The 24,651-nt window shown below is 33.8% G+C and overlaps 2 protein-coding genes across 2 annotated transcripts; one reads left to right on the top strand and one right to left on the bottom strand.

Moving 5' to 3' along the window:
* Positions 1-1,240: 1,240 nt before the first annotated feature.
* On the bottom strand, positions 1,241-8,008 carry LOC106138171 (uncharacterized). The gene is made up of 5 exons (XM_013339225.2): positions 7,933-8,008; positions 6,407-6,562; positions 5,305-5,394; positions 2,779-3,096; positions 1,241-2,475 (listed from the first exon to the last, which is right to left on the bottom strand). Exons 1-5 carry the CDS (start codon positions 8,006-8,008, stop codon positions 1,295-1,297), a joined length of 1,821 nt encoding a protein of 606 aa, XP_013194679.2. The 3' UTR covers positions 1,241-1,294.
* A 5,315-nt stretch (positions 8,009-13,323) lies between these two features.
* On the top strand, positions 13,324-24,577 carry LOC106138141 (uncharacterized). Its single transcript, XM_013339195.2, has 5 exons — positions 13,324-13,458; positions 15,604-15,747; positions 16,023-16,115; positions 23,698-23,914; positions 24,237-24,577. Exons 1-5 carry the CDS (start codon positions 13,392-13,394, stop codon positions 24,472-24,474), a joined length of 759 nt encoding a protein of 252 aa, XP_013194649.2. The 5' UTR covers positions 13,324-13,391; the 3' UTR covers positions 24,475-24,577.
* The last annotated feature ends 74 nt before the right edge of the window (positions 24,578-24,651 follow it).

Raw genomic sequence — 24,651 nt, 5'->3', positions numbered from 1 at the left:
CGTCACAAAACAAATACCAAATTGTTTCAAAATAATTAAAGAATTTCAAACATATTTTGATGATTATCTTAACCTCTGAACCCGAGACTATAATCAAAAATACGGTTTAGTGTGAAAATATTTTTTAAGTAGATATTCGTTGATAATAGCAGCGATTTATGTCAAAGTGACTTCATACGAGTATTATCTATTGAATGTCGTATACCAGACTACTAAAATACCAGAATAGTAATAAATGTTACACTCAAAATTACTAAATCATGTCGAGACACAAGAAGCCTACTGTAAAAACTTTGCTTAGTGAAGTATCTATTTATATGTTTGTACGTCCAAGATATGATAATATTGTTATAATATTATTTTATAACTACTAGGAAAAAATGTTTCCTAATCAAGAAGATAGGTAATAGCCTTCTAACCTTAATAACAATTTTACCATATTATTATGTACTTTTTAGTCTAGCAAATCGAAATAACTCATCTCAATCGCTATGCAGATTGCTTTTATTTAACATTAGCATTTGCCCGTAGCTTCACTTGCGTTCTATGCATGTTTATATAGAATTCGACTTTCGGTTCTTAGCCCAGCGGGCACCACGCCCAAGTATACTATAATTTCTACTGGTAAAACCTAAGGGTTAATAAAGCCCAATACTAGAATATGGTTAGAATAAGACCACTCCATCTCATTCCCGTTCAGTTCTTTGAATATTGATGTGATTATTTCACGAATGTTTTAGTGTTGTGAAACTAGTTTCATAAATACTAAAACAATTTGTCATCATGCCTTTTCTCATTTCCAGGTTTTGTTTTCAATATTACATTGCGATGAATTTATCTGTCGATCCATTCGTGAATTTTCGCATAGATTGGTATTGTGGAGTAAGAAAAAACATTAATAACTACTCATACTTTTTAATAAGAGTAGCTGCGTGCACAAGCTGAGAGGAAGAAGACAAAATATATTGTATGCCAGCTGATTTTTTCTTGTATATTTAATCAACTTGGGACTACTAACTGTATCTTTTTGAATCTCAATTCCATCATTTTGCCTTTTCCGAGTATTTTGGACACTGTTATCTCTACCCATAGAGGGACAAAAACTTGATAACTATGTTTATGCGTAGGTTGATTAAATAATAAAACCACATTGCAATTTAACAATTTGTTATCATTTAATGCCTATAAATATGGGAGCACTTAATGAATTAAACTATTTACAGACAATAAATAAACATGAAGAAATAAATAGCCTTATTTACTAAAACTAACTAAGTATATGCTATGACAGACGTCATACTTGAGGTTCAGACCACTCGCCACGCATCATCTTGTTTTGTCTTCTCCTGTGTTTCTTGTTTTGTTTGCCGTTATCCAGTCCAATAAAAGATTCCAGTGAGTCTAACCCTATAACAGAGTAATCTTCATCTTTTTTACCATCTCGCACTTTTTTATTTCTATTATTTTTGTTATGCTTGTTATTGTTGCCAAAAATTCCTAATTCTTGTCCGACGGTTTTGCCTATTTGATCTAAATTTAATACATCCAAATCATCTAAGTCGTAGTCATTATTGCGGCTTTTCTTCTTCGGTTTTAAACTTAACCCCTCATAAAAATCATTAGGTACAGCTGCATTCATAATATGAGCACGACTTTCATCAGCTGATGTTTCATCCTTATTGACGTTATGTTCCTCAGATTGTGAATCTAAACTGTGTACTATTTGAATCATTTCATCACTGTTGGGAACAGGAGTGACGAGTGGCACCGTAGGTGGTACTTTTGTGATTGTTTCAATTTTTTCGTAATTCAGTTGCTCGTTCTCAACGGCCATAATTGATTCTTTACCTGTGTCTGAAGTTATTGGCTTAGCAGGCATTACTGATAACTGGCCGGTTATATGTGCGAGAGACATTTCTAAACCAGGGTCTTCGAAATTAGTTACACTTTTTATGGTTGTTGCAGATGCAGTAGTTGCAGGTTTTTGTGTTACGAAAGCAATAGGTTCAAAAGTTTGATCTTGAGCTGTAGATATCATATCATTTCGTGCAGGAACTTGAGTACTCGAGGATATTGCCACAGATACAGCTTCTGTAGATGACATTACCATTGTTGATGTAGTGGGACTATCAATTAAAATGGGGGTTGTTGGTTTTCTAGTCGGTCGTCTGCCTGGTTTTCTGGTGGGTCTCCTATTGCCTGAAGGTCTTACTCGAACTGTAGTGGGTTTTGCTGTGCCTGTTGTTCTGGGAGTTGTCGACCTAGTCGGTCTCCTCGTAGGTCGACGCGATGGTCTAGGCCGTCTTGTGGTCGTTGAAAGAGTAGTCGAAGTTGAAGGAGTAGGAGCCGGAGCTTGTTTTTTTCTATGTTTATTTGGCTTTTTACCACCAGAGGTTCCGAAGAGTCCTCCCAGTAAATCTTCAGATAGAAGACTGAAACCAGTATAGTCTGCACTTTCGACGTCATTTACAGCTTCTAGAAAAATACATTTTATTTATATTACATTTATTACATATTTATTTTAACCGACAAGATTGCATGACGAGAGTTATGAATGTGGAAGAAGCGAAATTAGAATGCAGGGATTGTGGCAAGTAAAAAGTTGTACTCTCTGCTTACTCCTTTGGGAAGGAAGCGTAATTGATGTATGTCTGTATTTATGATTAATGAATAAAATATTTTTTTGAAGTTACTTGATAGTCTATAATTGCTATGTTGTCTTAATTCATATGCGAATTGAAATGAACAACTCATCACTATTAGTAATCAATTACTTACCATCATCATCATCGTCGTCGTCATCACCAAGATCAAAGTCTACATCGTCGTCATCATCATCATCGTCGTCGTCATCATCTTCTTCCCTTTCATTTTGAGGAACTAAGGGTAAGGGGTCTGCTTGTTCAGAAGTAACTCCTCTGGGGCCGAATTTGAAACAAGACACTCTGACGGCTGCTTCGACAGCGCTCTTGGACTGTAGTTCTAGCCCAAGGCACGCTCTGAAATCTTCCCCTGCCCGGGCGATGTTGTACACTCGTCCACAGAATTTCGATATTCCTCCAGGAAGTGGCATGCATACTGGACTAGGTTTTTTGCCTGTAAATATTTATTACCACTAGTTAACATGTTTATTACAACAAAGTGAACTTATTTTAGTGTGGTGCCGTGTGGTTCCCGGCACCATTAGCAAAAGAATAGGACCACTCCATCTCTTTCCCATGGATGACGAAAAAGGTGACTAAGGGATAAGGGATATAAACTTAGGATTCTTCTCTCAGGCGACAGGCTAGCAACCAGTCACTATTTGAATTTCAATTCTATCATTAAGCCAAACAGCTAAAAGAGGCCAGTCTTTTTAAGACTGTTGGCTCTGTCTATCCCGCAAGGGATAAAGACGTGATTATATGTATGTATGTCTGTATGAACTTATTTTAATAATTAATGAATAGCTACATAATGCGCACTAAAATTATATATTCGTAAGGAATTTTAAATTTTTTTTAGTGGGCACTAGATCGATAACACATTTCAATGCACACAATACGACAGCTTTGACCGTTAAAAAAATACATTCATTTCCGTATAATATCTGCGAAAAGGATGTTGAACATATTAGAAAACATATATTACGTTTATGTGTATGTGTAATACTTTTAAAGATACGAGTAATTAAAAGCATCCCTGAATGTAACATACATGAATATACATAATACCAGATAACTCTCAAATGTAAAAGTAACAACTTATGAAAGATTTTTGATAAGTATGCATTATTAGTGAACAAAAAGGTCACACACACACACACACACATTATCTATATATATAAAACTCTTCCGTTACTGAGTGACTGACTGACAGACAACGCACAGTCGAAACTACTGGTCGTAGACAGCTGAAATTTGGAATGTAGGTTCCTTGGGATATGTAGGGGAGCACTAAGAAAGGATTTTTGGAAATTCAACCCCCAAGGGGGGGAAAAGGGGTAAAAACATTTCTATGAAAAATCTTATTCCTTGGGTTTATAAACTTGAAACTTGGCATGAACACGTACATAGGCAAGTAAATATGTTTGACATTATAAGTTTTTTCAAACTACCCTCCAATCGTGATTTAGGGGGTGCGATTGGGTGACTGATTTATTAACGCACAGCCGAAACCGCTCGGTATAGGAGTCTGAGATTTTGAACAGAGGTTCCTTTAGTAACATAAGTGAGCACTAAGAAGGGATTTTTGAAATGTCAACCCCCAAGGGGGGGAAACGGGATAAACTGAGCCGGGGCTGCGGGAAAGTTCTAACGAGATACCGTGGCCCCAGAACGCAAAGGGCAACTGAAGGAACGAGGTGGGTTTTAGTCAGTAAAAGTCTGACACTCCCTTCCGTTCCACCCAGAGCGGGAGAGGTCATTTGATGATTTCCCATCCTTAAAAAAAAAAGACTGTGTATGACAACTTTCAGTCGTCTCTTTAACATACATAATAACATACATAATTATGTACATACATGCATAACAATAATAACATCACGCCTTTAAATCCCTATTTTGTGTTAACACTACCCATACAAACAGCTAAAAGGAAACAAGTGAAGAGACGAAATTTGTCCGCATCCATTTTCACCTTAATTCTTAACGTTAATGAGATTTACTTTTTATTATCAGGTCAACCTAATAGCCTCACATGTACGTATAACTTCGTAAGAATTTTCTTTCAACTCCTAACCGTTGAGGAGTTGTACCTTCCATCATCAGCTCATTCACATGGGATGATGACTATCAGACGCAAATACTTAAACAGATCTATGAAATAAAAAACGTAATTGCCTGTAAATTTGAGGTTTGCCCTTGATTTCCCTGGAATACCATCATCAGATCCTGACTAGGTAACAACGGGACCAACTTGAAAGTATACTCTACCGAACAAAAAAAGAATCACGTAAATCGGTCCATAAATCTCGGCGTAATCGGTATGCATAAATAAAACACCCGAATTTTATATATAAAAGCGAAAAACACTCACTTAGGAATCACGAAATCTCAAAATCTACTGAGCCAATAAAGATGAAATTTGACAGGAACGTAGATTTTAATTAGGAGGGATACACTAAGAAAGAATTTTTTGGAAATTAAATTCCTAAGGGGGTAAAATGGGAGAAATTTTATGGCGTATCCTTATAATCTAAAATAAATTTGCGCGGGCGAAGCCGCGGGCAAAAGCTAGTCTACATATACTACTATATTCTAATCACGCTCATATACTAGACAGGGTGCGCGAACTAAATTCAAGGTGGAATAAAAGGAAACTTACCTGAAAGGGTTCGGTTAGTGATAACTTTCCTTCCGAAGCTCAGGGACACCGACATTTTATCTCCGCTTAGATACCTCAGCGAAGCACATCCTGAAATTTAAGATAAATACCAAAATTAAAGAATTTGAGGTTAAAGGTTTGAACATATACCTAATTCGTTATATTCTTAGGGTTGCCTGGAATAGATTGCATTATGCGTTCAGGCGGCAGCCAATGCGTTTTGTGCAAGTGTATCTCCTTAGAATAATATGTTGTTGTTTTTATAGGATGAAATAAAGGGTATTGATTCATTCTTAATGTAAAAAAAATAAACACTCTTCAAGGATATTAAGCAATGTATATCTAGTGGACACTGAAAAAATATATGTATATTATCGATCACTACGCACTCAGAACCGTATGTATAATTTAAGTGTAGGTATGTTTGGAAAAAAATTTAATGAAAAGAACGTAATATTCACGAACAAGGTAATGTTTTATTAAGACTATTTGATCATGCTGTCAAGTTTCTCTCGTAAAATAGATAGTAAGTATGAGCAAAAACTAGCCTGATAGATGTCTTTTGCTGACATAAAAAAAAAAGAATTATTCAGCCGTATAAACCGTCAAGACAATGCTAACAAAATGCAGTTTTATACTGTCAGTCTTGATTGTCAGTATGTGAAACTGAATCATAAAATACTGGCTCCTGCTCGGGACTTTGCCCCTGGCACATAGTACATATCCTACCCTATGTGCATGACCAATATTTTTACCACTTTGTAGCGAAACCTACTTTATCCTACTGAAAAAATCTAGTCCATATATGACATACATGTCAAAATCTGTGCTAGAAGAGCGAAGGAATTATCAATTAAGTTACATCAAACATTAATTGATTTACTTCTTTGTCATACTTAGTTATGAAAAACCAATAACTAAGCAACCACCATAAAACGGAACCAAAATTGTCCGCAACTTTCATCTCTCCTTGCAGTTCGCAGTTAAAAACACATTTTTTTTATTATAAACTAATTTATTATAATTTAAATTAATTTAGCTAGAACTTTCATATGATTGTCCATTATATTTTGTTTAAATCGTTTTAAGTGATTAAATTTACCTGGACCATTTAAGTTGACCACAGGGAGATCGAAATCCCTGCAGCAATTGCACAGAGATTCTTGACATTTGCAGTACTTGTTTATGGTATTATCGTCAGGCTTCTCTGCATCATTCCTGTTTTGAATGCCTTTTTTGTTGTTATTCTTTTGTTTTCCTGAAAGTATTCATTCATACTCAATTAAGACAAGAAAAATTAAAACAAAAAACAATATAAAATTTGCAATGAAAACTAGTCTGAATAAGTTTAATGCTTCATACATTAAACTCGCTAATGCTTTGTTAACAGACAGATTTTCGCATTTATAACATTTTCACTTCTCTCTCTCTCTTCTCTCGACTGCTTCATAGGTCATTGAAGTAGAAGTACGTCAAGACCACATGTCATAAGCTACACTTTTCATTGGCGTAATTACGTATAACTAGTAAAGAAAACAATGCCATGGCACCCTACATTTGCTACCGATGTCACTATAGATGAGAAACATAACGTGTTTTACTCGTACAAAAAACTTTCCGCTAACCTAGGGTATGTTATTCTAGTTCCAGATAATCTTTAGTTTACCGTTGTCATTAGCAGATGCCGCTATAGAAGTTTACACACATTTGTATTATACGATTCATTCGCTGTAAGCTAAGACCTAAAATTTTACAAAATTCTGAATATCTCAATAACTGTTAACCATTTTGAAGCGTCAAGAACTAAGAAATTCAACTGACAAATACTACATATATTTTTAATTTCATTAATCGCGAATCAACAGTACGTAATTCAGTTTGGTTTTTTATTACATACATACAATCGCGCCTGGGTCTCTTGCGGGTTAGACAGAACAGTCTTGAAAAGGCCGCGCTCAAGCTGTATGACTCAATTATGGTATTGAGATTAAAATAGTTTCTTTGGTTGCTAGTCCATCACCTATAAGATGAATCCCAAGTTTATAAGCCCATCCCTTTTGCGACATCCATCGGAAAGTTCTTTTAAAGTGGCAGGAACCACACATTTTTATTTCCTTCTTCAATATTCTTCTAGCGATTCCAACAGCACGTTTATAATTACAAAACTTATTTTTATGATGGAAAGTTTAAATTTGTACTTAATTCCTTTGAAATAGGAAAATAATTTGACATTTATTTATTAATGACTAGATATTAATCTAGAATGTTACTGTTCATGATCAAATTTTTTGCACGGATAATAGAGTGTCTAAAAAATACCGCGTGCGTTTATGTGAATGCGCTTTCTGATACAAAAAATGCAATCATAGAGTTATGTAACTCGCTAGTTTGGTTAACAACATTAACATAAAATAAACGATCTAGTAAACAAATAATAATTTTTACACGAAAAAATAGATGAATCCAGGAAAAATTTAACACAAGATTTTTCAGCTCTACTGTTGTTTTTTTATCCATAATGATATTAGGCAAATGTCTTTCAAGTGAATATGAAAAAAACATAAATACTAATTAACCCCTTTTAAGAACGAAGCTATTATTATTACTTATTATTAAACGAATACTTACTTATGTTCTTAGCTTGCGCCGCAAAAGCCAAAAGTATGAATATGAGCAAAAGCTCAAATACCAGGGAGAGCTTCATCTCGAAAGCTCACTCCCTGTCTGCAAAAAAAAGAGAAACGTGTGTGAAAAAATGTTACTTCACAAGGTTAAATATATTTGTGACAATCCTACATTTTCAGAACGAATTAGATCCTTAATCTTAAATTCTTATTTTATGAGCATTATTTTTTAATTATACAGAGCTGAGTTGATCTTATCGATTAGATCATGATGGCTATATAGCAGTTACATTTTATATACATATTTATAAATCACACTATTGTTGAATCACTCATCTCTCAATTTCTAATCATCCGCCTATATGCTTCAATAACGTAATTCACTCAAGATCCATATAAGCTAGATTTTTTTAAATGAAAATGAATGTAGGTTGTTATGTTATTCGCTATTTAAAAATATATTTCTAATTAAAAGTTCAGCTTCATCGGATCCTTGTCAGAAACACTTGCGCAATAGGTACTGGCGATTCACTGGGCAGATAAATATTTGAACCGAATGCCGAATGAAAGTGTTAAGGTGTATGAAGGTCAGCGCTGCTTAAGAAATTCCTTTTTTAGTTAAATAACCTGGATTTTATTTTAAAAAAATGTAGCCTACGGATGTGATCTTTCTGCTTGCGAAAGCTTATTCAAATGGGTATAGAAGTTCAAGATATTAAACTTATATAGTGTATAAAAAGTTATATATTTCCAGCACTGTAGTTTTGCTTAGACTATTTTATAAATAGTTAAAATAAGTAGTTTGCTCTTAATATGTGTGCAATATATTAAATAAAAAGTTGTAATTTTGGTGTGACACATGTTAAGTTTGATTACTAGTTACATTTTTGGTATTTTTAATCAACAGATTAAGAAATCAAAGTTGTTTCCTTATATCGAACGCAAACGCAGATTACTTTTTACACAATGAACTGAAGTATGAATTAAATTAAATACACAAAGAATATATTGGCGCCAAAACGGCTTTTTTGATTTATTGGTTACTACCAATCTAAGAAAAGACTTCAACGCGTTAGAAAAGCCTGGAAATTAGTTTAATTATTTCTTTATTAGAAATTAGTTCTTGATCAAGGACGATATAAAATAAAGAAATATTTTCAAAAAATAAAAAGAAGTGACTTCTCAAACTAACAGCAAAACAAAAGTTTATAAAACAAAAATCAAACGTTAAAATACCAACCTGTATATAAGACTTTATTGAAAGTCTAGGATACCGAACACTTCGTAACAATCACTGTCGAGATAACTGAAGCGTTTTCGTCCAAATTAATCGGAAATCAGTCTTAATACTGGACAACACTGGTGTTCCACCGACACTGCTTCAACTCCGCCTCGCACTCGGAGAAATGTGCAGTGACGTATGTCGAGAAAGGAAAACTATTTGACGCCTCTTTCTCATGCTATAAGAAGGAGTGAGATGGAAAAAGACGCTTCGACGATTAAGTGGAATAAAGTGTCAGACGCCGGTTATTAAGTATGTGTGACAGTGGTATATTGGTGCCATGAGGAAATTATGGTTGATTGGAAATAGTTATATATTCTTTCCAAATTATAATATGTTTCAGTACTATTTAAAGGAACTTATAGGACAATTATTATTACTTATATAATTTTAATTTCAATTTCGATAAAATGTACTATGACAAACATTTTTTTAATAGCTATGTTTATATGTTTTAAAGACATTAATTTTTACCGTAAACTGTTTATTTCACAACTTAAATGATTTATTTATTTTTTATAAACTTATGTACAAGAGGGAATAGACATAGATGTTAAAAAATATGGTTAATATCATTGAAATTTCTACGATGCCGACATTAAAAAGTGTCGATCATGTTCGATACGAATGATTTTCTTTCCCCGTATATTCTAGAATAATCATAAACAGTGCATTGCACTCGGATATGGTGCTCGTGAATTGAATTGGTGTAAATAATTTTAGAAAGTCATTAAACGCCATTCCTTTGAACGTGGCCTTTAAACTTCTGCAAAAGGTAAGACTTGGCTCTGTCTTCGCCGTAAGTTATAAGTCGTGATTATATGTATGTATAAAAAACATCAGCACTACATTTCTGTTTCGAGAAGCGATCTCAAGCAGGGCCTTAATGATAGCCAAACTCCGTAAGCAGAGGACAATAAAACAAAATTTTATTGCTGAAATTAAATCTCGAACCAGATACTGAATCCATAAAATAATCTAACATTTTTTTAAGGAGACACCTAAGATATAAACAATTTTGGATCGTGCTTAGTATCAAACAAACAGCTGATTGATGTGACCATTCAAATTCGACGTGAAAAGTGGCTCAAATTACGTAAAGTTTGTCGTTTGTCAGTAACTTTGAGCTGAAGTTTCAATGAAGGCTATAGTGCAATTCATCCAAAGCATGAGAACCAAGTATGAAGATATGATTGGAGCACAATCGAATAAAAACGCCCTCACTTATATAAGTTATTTTACAGATACATACATATGGTCACGTCTATATCCCATGCGGGGTAGACAGAGCCAACAGTCTTGAAAGACTAAATGGCCACGTTCAGCTATTTGGCTTAATGATAGAATTGAGATTCAACTAGTGACAGGTTGCTGGCCCATCGCCTAAAAAAGAATCCCAAGTTTGTAAGCCTATCCCTTAGTCGTCTTTTACGACATCCATGGGAAAGAGATGGAGTGGTCCTATTCTTTTTTGTATTGGTGCCGGGAACCACATAAAAAAAATAATTTTCTTGCGCGTGGATGAATTTGAGAGATATACTTAGTTCGCCGACGGTACCAATTCACAAGAAGCCTACTATAAGAAGGTCACGCCATTGGCCGGCCCGTCGTCATCTCGAACCGGCTTGTACGGTCACTTTCTACCTGGAGAAAGTCCCGGCGACGGTGTTTTGTTTGTCTTGTTGTATCAACATATGTATATCACAATCATATATATGACAATTGACTTAAGCAATATGAGAATTATAATTATTAAACTAATATTTTTGTCATTTCTATTAATGTGATCTTGTTGTATCCACATTTATTACAATAATATATGTGTCAATAGAGTTGTTCAAAACGCAATAGGTTTACTCATATTTTTCTTATTTCTATTCTTCTTCCTCCTGGCTTCAGTCTAGGTTGCATCCTCACCAGTCTGGAGAGTATTGGATCAGTCATAGTTACACATCCAGTTGCCTAATTGTGCAGGTTTCCTCATGATGTTTTCCCTCACCGTAAGAGCATCGGTTAGTATAAAAAAATATATTATACATACATACATTCATACATATACTTACGTCTATATCCCTTGCGGGGTAGACAGAGCCAACAGTCTTGAAGAGTCTAAAAGGCCAAAAAGTGACAGGTTGCTAACCCTTCGCCTAAAACAAGAAAATCAAGTTTATAAGCCTGTCCCTTATTCGCCTTTTACGACATACACAGGAAGAGGAGAGAGGTCCTCTTCTTTTTTTTTGTTGCCGGGAACCAAACGTTAAAATTTATTATAAAATATAGGAATCATTGAGTAAGTACCCCATAACACAAGTCTCGAACTTACTTCGAGGACAAATCAATTGCGTAATTTGTTCCACGTATATTTATGTATATATTCTTCTTATATTTAAATAATGTATTCCTAGTTTTCGAACAAAACTGGATTCCACAAAATGAAAAATAATGACAGTAATGTGCTCAATTTCTGGCCGAAAAAATTACACCAATTATATTTACAAATGCATGTTCATTGAACTGTTTAAAATGCACTATGCGGTATTTGTGCATCCAGGCATGCAGACATGCACTACTAGAAGGAGCACACGGGTCTACTTTCTATACTTCCTCTCTCTCATCTCTGTGTGTTCCCAGTTACACTCTCCACCGTAAAAGCTTGGGGATTTCGACGTAGTATCTCTTATTTAGTACCTACTTTTTTTTGACAAATTACACAGATTGAGTTAGCGTCGAAGTAAGTTCGAAACTTGTGTTACGAGATACTAACTCAACGATACTATATTTTATAATACATACCTTATACAGATAAATATCCAAGACCAAGGCCAATCAGAAAAAGTTATTTTCTCATCATGCCCTGACCGGGATTCGAACCCGGGACCATCGGTGTCACAGACAAGCGTACTACCGTTGCGCCACATAGGCCGTCAAACTTTCTTTACTCGTCTTGTGCCGTGTGGTCCCCGGCACTTCAGAAAGGACCACTTCTCTTTTCCTATGGATGTCATAAAAAGTGACTGAGAATACGCACATTAATCTTTATTATATGTTTTGCTTTTTTTATCATTATTTTGATGCAAAGGTTGCATAGGTCGGAGTCGCTTCGTATAAACAATACAGGCTCCTCGCCAGAGAAGTAAGGTTGTATCCAGCATAAACGTTAGGACATAAAGACTATCTATACTGTCAACTATTTGGTGGACTTATTCCGCAGAGTGAGTTTCGGCGGCCTAAAGAGCGAGCCTCCTGGACATTCGCAGTTATAATAAAACGGACTTAAAAAAAACTAGTAGTAAGTTAGGAAAGTGTGTGCTGTTAGAGGCATATAACTTACTTTAGTTTTAAACCTCTAACAGCGCATGATTCGGTTCGTTTAACTGAAAGGTTGGTAGATCCATGGATTGGTGGTGGTATGTTTTAGGATAGTGTGTTTGGAGTAAAAATAAAGCGTTGAACCCTTTTAGAATTTGCTTCATTTTTATCAAGTTCCAAAAAAAGGAAGAAATTCTTCACATCACTTTCTTTACTTTTTTTTTATATATGTTCAACGATTATTCCCAAATGCCTGATTCTTTTAAAGGCTTCGCTCTTCGCTGTGAGAGTTTCCAGAAATAAGAAGAAGGATATTGCATTATCTATAACTTCTTCTACATTACTAGTGGAATAAAGAGGAAAGTTTATAACCTTGTCAAAAGAACTGTAAGTTTTGAGGAATTTATCGTGTCAATGGCAAGTGGAAAGAGTGTTTGCCTTCCTCTCCAAAAAAGACACGATTTTGTTTACATATTTTTGAAATTGCAGACTTCGTATATTTAAGTATTTATGTACTAGAATCCTGGTGAAAGCAAAAAAGTGAATCGTTATTTAACGTCGTTTAACTGGACAAAGCTTAAAGTAAACCAACTGAATTTTTTTACGATTACTCAAAATAATTTTTACAATACGACAATACAATTACGACTGAAAACCCGATACGCAGTCGCTTTCTCGATGCATCTCACTGATGCATGTCATTATAACTGCGTTATGTTTTATTTAAATTTCACCTTCTATTGTACGCGGCGAAACTAGTAAGACAAGATTGGAGGCAAGGACCAGTGCACGATCGGCTGTTGAGACGGCCGCTCTCTTAAGTCTTAAGAAATCCTTTATAGTTCAGAAATCGTGAACATTTGTGCTCGAACATGTATTTCAAACTGACGCTTTCTCTGCTCGCGGTACTGGCCACGGCGTACGCCGGAAGCCTTTTAGGTGAGTATTGCTTACAAATTGCTTATTGGTACTTGATTAGAAAGTGTTAATGCGTACTTTGTAGTCGAATTTAGTAGTTCATCAATTAATTCAAACTGCTTTTAATATGGTAGACTGAGTTTAGTAAGTATTCCTGAGTGCGTTTTGATACATTGTTACAAAATAAAATAAATACTTACGAGTATAATATTAATTTATTCTTTCATTTATTATTTGCAACTACTTAATCATTACAATAATTCCTTACATTATATTATATAAAAATACAAAAATCATACAAAATAGGGTTTTTATAGGTACTCTACTAGTGTTCTTTTTTTGCAATAAAATAGCGTATTGTATAAGTATCTAAATATTCTATCAATGATCTCTCCATACTAATATTTTAATATGGAACTCTTCAGATTTGAACATGAAATAACAGACATATTTTGTCATCTTTTAAACTAATATTATGGACGTAATATTTGTAACTAAGATTTTTTGTTTGTTTGTAAGGAATGAATACTGTTATTGTTACTGAATTTATCACAAAAATTATTTCACAATTAAAAGGTACATTATCTGCGAATGTTATAAGCTAAAGTTTAAATTAAAGTTATTTGATTAAGTTATTTACTCTAAGATTCACAAGGTCAAATTATCTATCCATATTTTTGGAATTAAAAAAAAATTGCAGTGATTTTAATATCGTAGAATTTAAATGTGAAAAAGTGGCAAACAAACACTCATTCGCATTTATGATATACTATTTTCAAATAATTCAATTCTTTACTGTTTACTTTAAGCATTTGTATGTTTAATAAATGCTCCAAGAGATAAAGTTACATAAATTAAACTATCAAAACCTAATTGAACTCGTCCTAAACAAGTCTTTAACTTATTTGAACTATATTAATATATTTACATAATTAATTTAATTTTGTGCTGATTATGTCGTTGCTTGTACAATAAGTAGACAAATATATATTTCTTTTATTATTAATTCTGCTGCATATTGACAGTAAAATACAAGAACTGAAAAATAATACTTATTGATATTATTTTTCAGTTCTTTCATTTCACTTTCAATATGCAGCCGAATTTATAATAACTTAATAATTGGCGAAAAATAGGTAGTTGCGTAGCGGTGATAAAATTGTGAGGAAAAATAAAATAATAAATAGTTATAGAAAATTGAATGATAAAGAAATCACATAGCGAATTTTGCATACAAATAAAACTAATTGAGTTTCAGCTTAAAGAAAAACTTTCAATACCTAATTCACATTAAAGAAATTGTAGTGCGCTTGCCAGTGAGCTATACATAGATCCCAGATTTAAATCTTCTGAAAAGGACTCTTCCTGATTGTCCAGGCCAATTGGGTGTTTATATGTAATTGTAATAAAAATTGGAATACTGCTTAATACAATTTTACTTATCATAAGATTTTAATTTTTTTAACACAATTAAAAACATAAAAGTCTTATCTAACAACCGAAACCGCTGCCAAAAATACGTTTACATAATAAAACATAACACCACTTATCTTTATTCATGTCAATGACCCAAAAGAAACCTCAGTGAAAGTAGAAACCGCGAAAGCGACATTAAATTTTGAACTGGTTCACAAACAATGATTAGCATGTACGTTACGAGCAAGTTACATAAAATTTGTTTATTATTCTTGTGTATTTTGCGTGTCGAATGTACGGCGTGTGGAAAAAGCGTCAAATTCTCCGTCTCGTAAAGACATACAATAGCTACGTATCCCACGTTATGACACGGTCGTTAAGTTTTACAGCTTTTGAAAACCTTGGTCCTTTGTTTTCAAATTTTAATCCTGTTCAAGTCAAAGAAAGCAGCTTCCTATAAAAATAAAAATATTACCACACTATTAAATGTGTATTTACAAACCGAAATAGTGTATTGCTTAACCGAACATTAATTTTTTGAACAAATTTAAACCAAAATTGATATTGGTAGTTTAAAAAGATAAAATATTTACCAATTAACCTCAACTTTACTTACTACGCATTTTATGTGATCGTTAACAAAAATCCAAATTTTTAACTAGGGGGAAAGTGAACCTTTCAAAGTCCAATAATTACCATTTTAAACATTTACAAAATGAAGGTTGGTAAATTTTAATGTTAATCTTACAGATGTTTTAAATTTGGACGCAAAAAAGGTGATAGAAGTTCCGGAGCTACGCGATGACCAACCCAACAGAAACTGCCTTTGCAAAGGACCAGCCTGTGTTTGCTGTGTCGATTTCAACATCACAGTCGTCGATCTTGGAGGACCAGGTAATCCTTGGAAGGGTACGATTTTAAACTAGATGAATGTGTCTATTCTCTATGTCGCCTTTTACGACATCTAAGGGAAAGAGATAGAGCGGTTCTTCTCTAAAGAGTCGGAAACCACAGGCACATTAGAGCTTTCTGTCAACTCCTACACTTTAATTTACTACCTAATTATACAAATTATTCAAGAGAATGATTTTCCAAAAAATGGGATTTAGTTGTATCATAAAAGAGAAATTTTGTTGTGGACTATATTATTTAATAATTTATTTTTGCAGGTTGTGTGCACATGAAATATCTGTCTCCGGACGAAGGATTCTCCGTCAAAGTTTCATATGGAAAAAATCTTCTGCATAGTTCAAAAATTCAAGGTAAACTCAATAAAATATAAAAAGATAATGTGTGTAAAAAATAGCTTTATCTAAAGTAAAATTTAGCTTTATCTGAAGTTACAAAATAATATTTTGAGCAAATTACATTTTAGGAACATAATAAATACTTAATAAGTCGTTAAAATGACCGTTTAAATGAAACAGATTGGTAAATAAAATAAAAGAGAGATTAAATAAATTCTGTAGCCGCGCAAAATAAAAAATTCCTTATAGTACCTAACACTAGTATGTATGTGAATAGGCTATTACACTCTTTTTTGAAAACTGTTTTAAATCAATCCTGAGACTGTGTTATACCTATAGAATTTTTATTAAAATTTTTTGAAGCCGAAAAGTGCTCTAAAAACGATTTATTATTTATGATTTTGTATTTTCGCGCGAAAACGCCATCCGCCATGCTGTTTTGACTCGTGACGTCATACTTTTAGTAAACAATACGGCTCTACGTAAGACTAAAGTAAAAAGATTTTTGTAATAATGAATTACAATACATATTGTTGGTGTAAGAGAATGTTTAATACAATAAATACTTACATCGCTGTTTTAACATTTCTTAACTCAGCAGAACAGAAATCGGGATTGGACGCAAAAAATTTCGCCACCATCAACGTATTAATCCTCGGTAGATTTATATTGTCTGCTTTCACAAAACCCTCTTCCATGATTCTATTAAATTATTAAAGAGTAAAAACCCAAAAACGTGATAGAAATTTTAAAATTTCAAAATAAACAGAGCCTGACATCATCAATATGTTTTCGATTCGATATTTGTTTACTAAAAGTATGACGTCACGTCAGTACCCAACATGGCGGATAGCGTTTTCGACTTTTGAAGAACAGATTAAAAAAGAGGATTTTTTAAATTGAATTATAAAATCCATATTGCACTTTTATGAATAATGATCGATGTTTTTCTTTTATTTTTTACAAAATCTATAAGATACGTGCATTTTTATATTTTTTTTTACATGGTGTAAAATAGCCTATTGCCAATGAATAAGTCTAATGGAAGTGATGGTATTATAATTAAACTAGCTGACCCGCGCAACTTCGTTTGCGTGTATCCCGCTACTTCGACAAATACAGTCAACGCACCAACACATATTGGATACTAATTACTACGCTTTTATTAGCTTGGGTTGTATGTATGTATGTATGTATGTATGTATGTATGTATGTATGTAACGGAATCTTTGAGCTTAATTTTCACTGATTTCTAAACGTCTGATCAACTTGAAACTTTGCACACGTATCAAGGACCGATGACAATGCAATATTTTGATAAGAGTTTCTCATTATCCTTATTAAAACTGCCAGGATTAATAAATTCATTTTTAGATCCTTCGTATGAGAGTAAGAGAGACAGAGATAGCACCAGTGCCAGTAATCTCCATACAAGAAACCAAGAAGTTCTGACGTATAAGGAGTCCAAAAAGAGATGTAATATATTTCCATATAATGTTACTATTAACCTGAGGCTTTTTTATTTCATCGCATCGCTCCATTTAGAATTACCATTAGAAACAATAGTAGAATTAGTAGAATATTTTAAAACAATAAAAAATATATAAGTAATAAAACAAAAGTAATAAATGAAAATTGAACAACTAAATTTACAACAATACAAGAATAAAGTTACTACCTACAGAACTTTGCGATATTTAATACGTATTTAACATATTAATGCGATTCTTGAATTAACATTATGTAACTTTTGCATATTTATAATAGCAACACTGTAATACTCGCTTGGAAAATGAGTGACAGTTTGTTTATTTATGTAAAATAAGTTTTGCAGTAAGTTTTGAATTCGATTCTAACACCTGTAAACTTTCTTTCTGTTTTTTTACCGGTGCCTGTGTATTTACCTATTTGCACTTTGTTTTGTGCTGATAACTTGTCGTTATTTGGAGTTTGGAATCTTCCGTTGAGTCGAGCTTTGTTCTTCCGGATATTCGTGTGATTTTATCATCTGAGATTGGACTCTGACTGTGTTCACTGTGTTGTGCAGATATTTTGAGATAGGACTCCTGTAAAAAGTACCTGATTATTTGAGATAGGAGTCCCAAGTTTGTGTTTGTTTTTGTGAAAGACAGATTTTACTACAAAAGTGCCACGATGTCTTCAGATAAACATTGTTGCGTTCCTGGTTGTAAAGGCAGTGGAGGTATGTTTGAAATATTTTTGTTCCTGTATCAATCTGCCTCTTAATCTTGTGGTTTGATTCCTGGCAAGGCCACAATCGAAAATTGTTATGTTTGCTGGATAGTCAAAAATATTATTAACAGTGATTTATCACTATAAAATTCTTTTCAACTGGGTTTAACAATCATCATACATACATGCATACATATAATCACGTCTATATCCCTTGCGGGGTAGACAGAGCCAACAGTCTTGTAAAGACTGATAGGCCACCTTCAGCTATTGGGCTTTAAGATAGAATTGAGATTCAAATAGTGACAGGTTGCTAGCCCATCGCCTAAAAAAGAATCATGATGATGAGAATATTATGAGATTTAATCCAATCAGGCCACATATAACTTTAAGAAAGTTAGTTGTGAAAACCTCCGGCGATGGGTGCATGGTTGCGAAAGTCATTTCTAGTAAGATAGTTATACAGCGTAGTAGAAGTAGTAGGAAGTTAACACTTCTACCAAAAAATAATTGTATAAAAAAACTAAAAAACTAGGCGTTTTATTGCTAATCAAACTAAAAAATAGAAAATAAATAATAGTTTAAAAAAAACTAAAAAACTACGCTTTATTGCTAATCAAACTAAAAAATAGAAAATAAAATTTAAAGACAAAGGAATTATAAAACAGTAGTAGCAAGTCGAACAATCGGTTATAGTCAATTACCTCCGATTAAAATTATAACAAAATTAAATTTATAAACAAAACAATTTAAATCAGAGTAAAAAGCGTGGGGTGCATTTTACTTCATTTTCATAACTCTCTTGTCATAAATATATGCTAATAGAATGATTTTAATATTTACTACATCAGGCACCCCACGCTTTTTACTCAGATTTCAATTGTTTTGTTTATAAATTTAATTTTGTTATAATTTTAATCGGAGGTAATTGACTATAACCGATTGTTCGACTTGCTACTACTGTTTTATAATTCCTTTGTCTTTAAATTTTATTTTCTATTTTTTAGTTTGATTAGCAATAAAGCGTAGTTTTTTAGTTTTTTTTAAACTATTATTTATTTTCAATTCACAATAACTTCTCTTTCCCTTAACCGCGTTTAAAATATTAAAATGTTTTTTGGTTTCTGTGACTCTTCTTTGATCGCCCCCCCTATCAGTTTTTGGAAAAAATATTTAAGTAATGTACAGATTTTTTTTTGTCTTATATGTATAGATCAAAGACCTACTTTTTAATATTATTTATTTTTTATGTACCGTTTTTTTATATTTTTTGTTTTTTTTTAATGTACTTACCTACTTTTGTTATATACATCTAACTATTCTTTTCTTGCTGCCGCCGACGCGCTATTTATAGGGACGCTGCCCCCGCCGCCGCGGCCGGCCCGTACCGTGCCGCAATACTAATATCGTGATATCTCCTAACCTATATGTCTAAATAACACACTGTAAACTGCAAAAATAATCTAAATTAAATGCTCGTGATGATGAACTTACTTATTTTGATAAGGATATATGTATTATTGGTTATATCACCAGTTAAACATCACCCAACGAATTAAATGTTTTTTTAATACAGAAAAGTAGTTTTTGTGACTTAAATAAAAAAGCTGGATATATGTCATCGCGGACTTTTTTGTAGAACTAATAAAGACCAATGTTTTTGCTATACATTGTTCTTACTTGTATCCAACGGTATAAGCGGCGCACGCACAAATGCAATCTTCAATTAGATTTTTTTTCTGACTTCTTGGACATAAATCGCTATAACTCAGCTAATACAGTTTCAATGTATTTCAATTATATATAAAAACCTGTCGGAGAAAATACTCTTTCTATTAGTGAAAACCGCATCAAAATCCGTTGCGTAGTTTTAAAGTTTTATGCATACGAAGGGACTACAGACAAAATGGGCGACTTTGTTTTATACTATGTAGTGACTAGCTGTTGCCCGTGACTTCGTTCACGTGGAAGAGTCGCAAATCCCACAGGAATTATAGTCTTTGCAGCATTAATGAAAAGTACCCGACGTCATTCTCCAGACTGTTCCTAGTCCACGCAAATAATAAAGAGAAAATATTTGTATTTTTGTAACGATAAATAATTCCCTCCCTTAAGGATGAATATTTTTCCCCGTATTTTCACATTTTCTTTTATTTCTTTGCTCCTAATAGTTGCAGCGTGATGTTATATAGCCTAAACAGTGTTGCCACCTTCGATTTTTATAAAGCGCTAGGTCAAAAGTAAAATGTCGCCAGATTTCACAAATTTGGACCGCAAAAAATCCACCAAATATCTCCAAATTATTATTGAAATATCACATTTAAGATTACAATTTTCAACATAATTAGTATAACCCGTCGGAAATACCTGCGGACCTGGCTTGATGACTTCATGCAATCTGGAGAGATAGTAAAAAAAAGGAATCTATTTTTTATGTGCCTATATATTTTTATACTTTTATACAACGCCTTAGAATAAGTTTCAAATAAAAACAATACATTTCTAAAAAACCTCGAGGGGTAGAGCATTGCAGCGAGGTCCGCACTCCGCAGATATTTCCGACGGGTAGTATACCCTATCTATAGTATAGGAAATTAAATAAAACAACATAACTATGTTCATTAGTTATTAATTTGAAAATAATCAGTACAGTAATCAAGAGAAACCAGTTGTATAGTTCGACCAGAAATATATCAGACCTGTCAAAGAGGTCTGCAATTTACATTGAAATTAAAATTCAAGATTATCAAAAGTTATATCGTCCATAACATCTTCATAATTCACTGACGCCGAAACTACTGTCGATGACGTCGACGCCGACGTCGATGCAGATGTTGTCGCATGTGGTTGATTTTTAAAAGAGTACTTTGTGTTTTTTCCAATAGCTGCAATAACATCGCTTGGTAATTCATAATTGTAACATTTTGCATCAATAACTTTTAATCTATTTCTGATAAAAATTATCGCATTTAGTAGAGGATCAGCCATCTTGTTTCGTAGTTTGCTTTTTACGGTGTTCATCACACTGAAAATTCTCTCGATACCCGCATTAGATTGGGGTAATGATAACGCAGATATGGCTAGATCAACTAGTTCTTCAAAGTCATTTATACCTGCTGCGTTTCGGTAATTATCTACCTCAACCCAAAATTTTATAACATCTTTTGTATTTTCCCACTGGTTAAAACAGATATTGTGCCACTGATTCAATATCTTGTCAATGTATTGAGCAGTATAGCCAAGTTCTTCAGCTAGTTCTGAAATGGAATTGTCCTTACCTTGGCGGAGTATTGTCTCTGGGTCTAATTTTGATATCAATTCCAGCACATTATAATTGGGTGGCAGTCTTTGTTGAATTTCCTTGGCTAGCTTCACATTAAACTCAATACAGCGACGTTTTATGGCTGATATAGTATCAATTGTTAAGGATGTTTTTTTACTTTCCGATTCAAAGAGGTACCCCATGTATGGGACCGAGTTAAGGTTTCGGTCAACATCAATATTTAAAAAATCCTTGTCTGTAACTGCTGCGTTCGGTAACAGTATTCTGTTGCAAACTGAACGTAAAAGTGTAATCAGTACATTTAATAATTTGAGAGGATTTGCACTTTCGCTTTCAAAGCTTTTCAATGCAATCTGCACATCGTTAAGTACACTTTGCAAAAATAGCAAATATAAATAATTAGTTTCATCCTTGTACATGGAGTATAATAAATCTGCAGTGTAACATCGATTACTTACAAGCCCAAAATGTAAAGTCAGTTCTTTCCATTGTGCCAGAATTCTTCGCACTGCTGGTTCAATGGATAACCAGCGTGTGTCACATACCTGCAGAATTTTTAATGGCGCTTCACCACAGTTAATAGTTTCGTAAATTTCTTGATATTCATTTTTACGTTTTGTAGAGTGGGCAAACCAATTGTACGTTTCTCTAATTAAGAATTCAATATTTCTTGGTAGCGTATGTTCTGAAGCGTGCGATACTGCAAGTTGTAAAGAGTGGCAAGTGCATCTGATAAGAATTAAATTAGGTATATCATTTTTTAGGATTTTATACACTCCATTATTGATGCCAGTCATGACTGACGCATTGTCTGTTCCCAATCCAACCAGTTTATTTTTGTTTAGTCCATATTTTTGTAAACAAGAAAGAAGGGCTTTAACAATGCCAATTGCATCACTGGTTTCAAGTTGTTCAAGGGCCAGAAACGAAGACACAATTTTTTTTAGTTTTCTACTAAAATACCTGATTACAATACCAAGTTGCTTGCACGTACTGATGTCAGTTGACTCATCAATGATGAGACTATATTTTTGTTCCCCTATATCCTTTATTAGTTCTTCAGTAAAATGTGGTGCCAAGATATTTTTAATAACTTCAGTACACTTAGTACGATGCATTTTTAAATCATCCGTTGCTTTGGAGTCAGGGAAAGCTAATTTCACTAAGTCTGTCAGATGATCAATACAGGAAACTGAGCTATGTTCTGTAATGTAAAGAGCGAGCATTCCTTCAGCTTTGCGCGATTTTGGGTTGGAAATCTTCTCACCATCAGGCTTGAATTGTATAATCTGGTTGCCGGATATAATTTGCATTTTTTGTTTGTGCTTCTTTGTTTCAGCATGTCTTCTCAAGTCTACTAATTTTGCTAGTAATTCTACTTTACAATATGTGCAAAAAGCTTTCGTATCATCACCAACCAAAGGTTTAAGCCAGGATATGAATTCGGCATGTGATTCCCACTCTTTTCTATACTTTTGTGCATAGTTTTTTTTCTTTAAAGGAATTTCCATTGTTGGATAGTATTAAGGATAACGACTTCACACACTGTAACCAATTAACAAACGACTTTATCAAACTTTTTAAGATTTCAACAGCACTCACCAAATTCGATACATAGAATGTCAAAGTTAAAAGAAAACACTAACAACGATTGCGCTACGGGATTCCCCGGCTATAGAGTAAGCATAAAACAATATGAAATTCTCATTGTGCTAAAGGGATTCCCCGCCCCGGTAAAGTACATAAGCGTAAATCAGGTGTGTTGTACAGAGTGTCAGTATCACTGTCAATATGACAGTGACACAGACACTCTGTTGACAAAACGTGTTGCCGATTCCATACTGAAAAACCGCTAAAAACCACTAAAAAGAATAAAACCGCTATGTTACTAAAAAAATCCTCTAAAGGCTTTAAAAAGGCTCCAGTTCTGGTGGAAAAACCACCAAGGTGGCAACACTGAGCCTAAAGCCTTTCTCGATAAATGGTCTATTCAACCCAAAAAGAATTTTTCAATTCGGTAATTTTCAAACCAGTAGGTAGGTCCTGAGATTAGCGCGTTCAAACAAACAAACTCTTCAGCTTTATAATATAAGTATAGATTTGTTATATTATATCTTTCAGGTTCAAACCCAGCACCAATCTGTCTCGAAGTTTTCGGGAAATTCGTACAGCTCTGCGCAAAATTCAGTGATCTCGCTCCAACGTCGGAAGGTCTGAGAGGTTGTCTTGAACTGGAGCCTACATTCCTCGGAGAGGAACAGATAGACTTCCCCATTGGCTGCTTTAAGTCTAAGGAAGGCGGCATGGAAATGGAAGACCCTCCGGCGGAACCAGAAACGTAAGTTTAAAGTCCAATTTAATAACCCGTGACATCTAACATTGGTAGTAGTAAATAGCAAATATCTATTTATAGTTTTGGCAGAATTTTCATCTCCAAAGTGCACCTGGTCTCTCCCCAATCGATTTAATTGTTCTTTGAAAGGAATACAATGTCAATTACTCCAGACGTGATTTTATGTAGGTATGTATGTTTAACATTTTGCACTCAGTAGTTTGTGCGTTCTTTGTCATAGCCACTGATGAGCCACAGCCGCAACAGCTCCTCCTCTGCAGCAAAAGAGTTTATATTGACATTACAACTTGCTTTTTTTAAATTTCAGTAACAACGAAGAAGAGGTGAGCAGTAACAACGAAACTTCTGGATTTGACGCCGAGTCGTTCTTACTGAGCATTTATCAGACAGCTGAGCAAGGCGTGGCCTTACTCGGTAGTCTTCTAGATATACCATCAAAAGTCAACGCGACTAAACCATCGCAGCCAGTTACCACAAGCGCAACCCCAGAACCAGAAAATACTCAAAGAAGATCTAAACAACTCAAACATCCGAACCAACTGTGATATTTAAATCTATAACGTATTCCTAATACATTTAAGTACAAAACAGCATTTCTTAGAATGTAAATTTGCTTGCCAGCGTGTGGTAGAATATTCGACGCTTCTATGCTAATTGATCCTATTTATTACTTTAAGTTTCGCATTACTTAATTTAAATAAACTTTAATTATGTCAATACTT

The sequence above is a fragment of the Amyelois transitella genome, chromosome 3 (genome assembly GCF_032362555.1).
Source record: "Amyelois transitella isolate CPQ chromosome 3, ilAmyTran1.1, whole genome shotgun sequence".
NCBI lineage: Eukaryota > Metazoa > Arthropoda > Insecta > Lepidoptera > Pyralidae > Amyelois > Amyelois transitella.
Note: the sequence above shows the minus strand (reverse complement) of the source record. Positions and strands in the feature narration are given on the sequence as shown.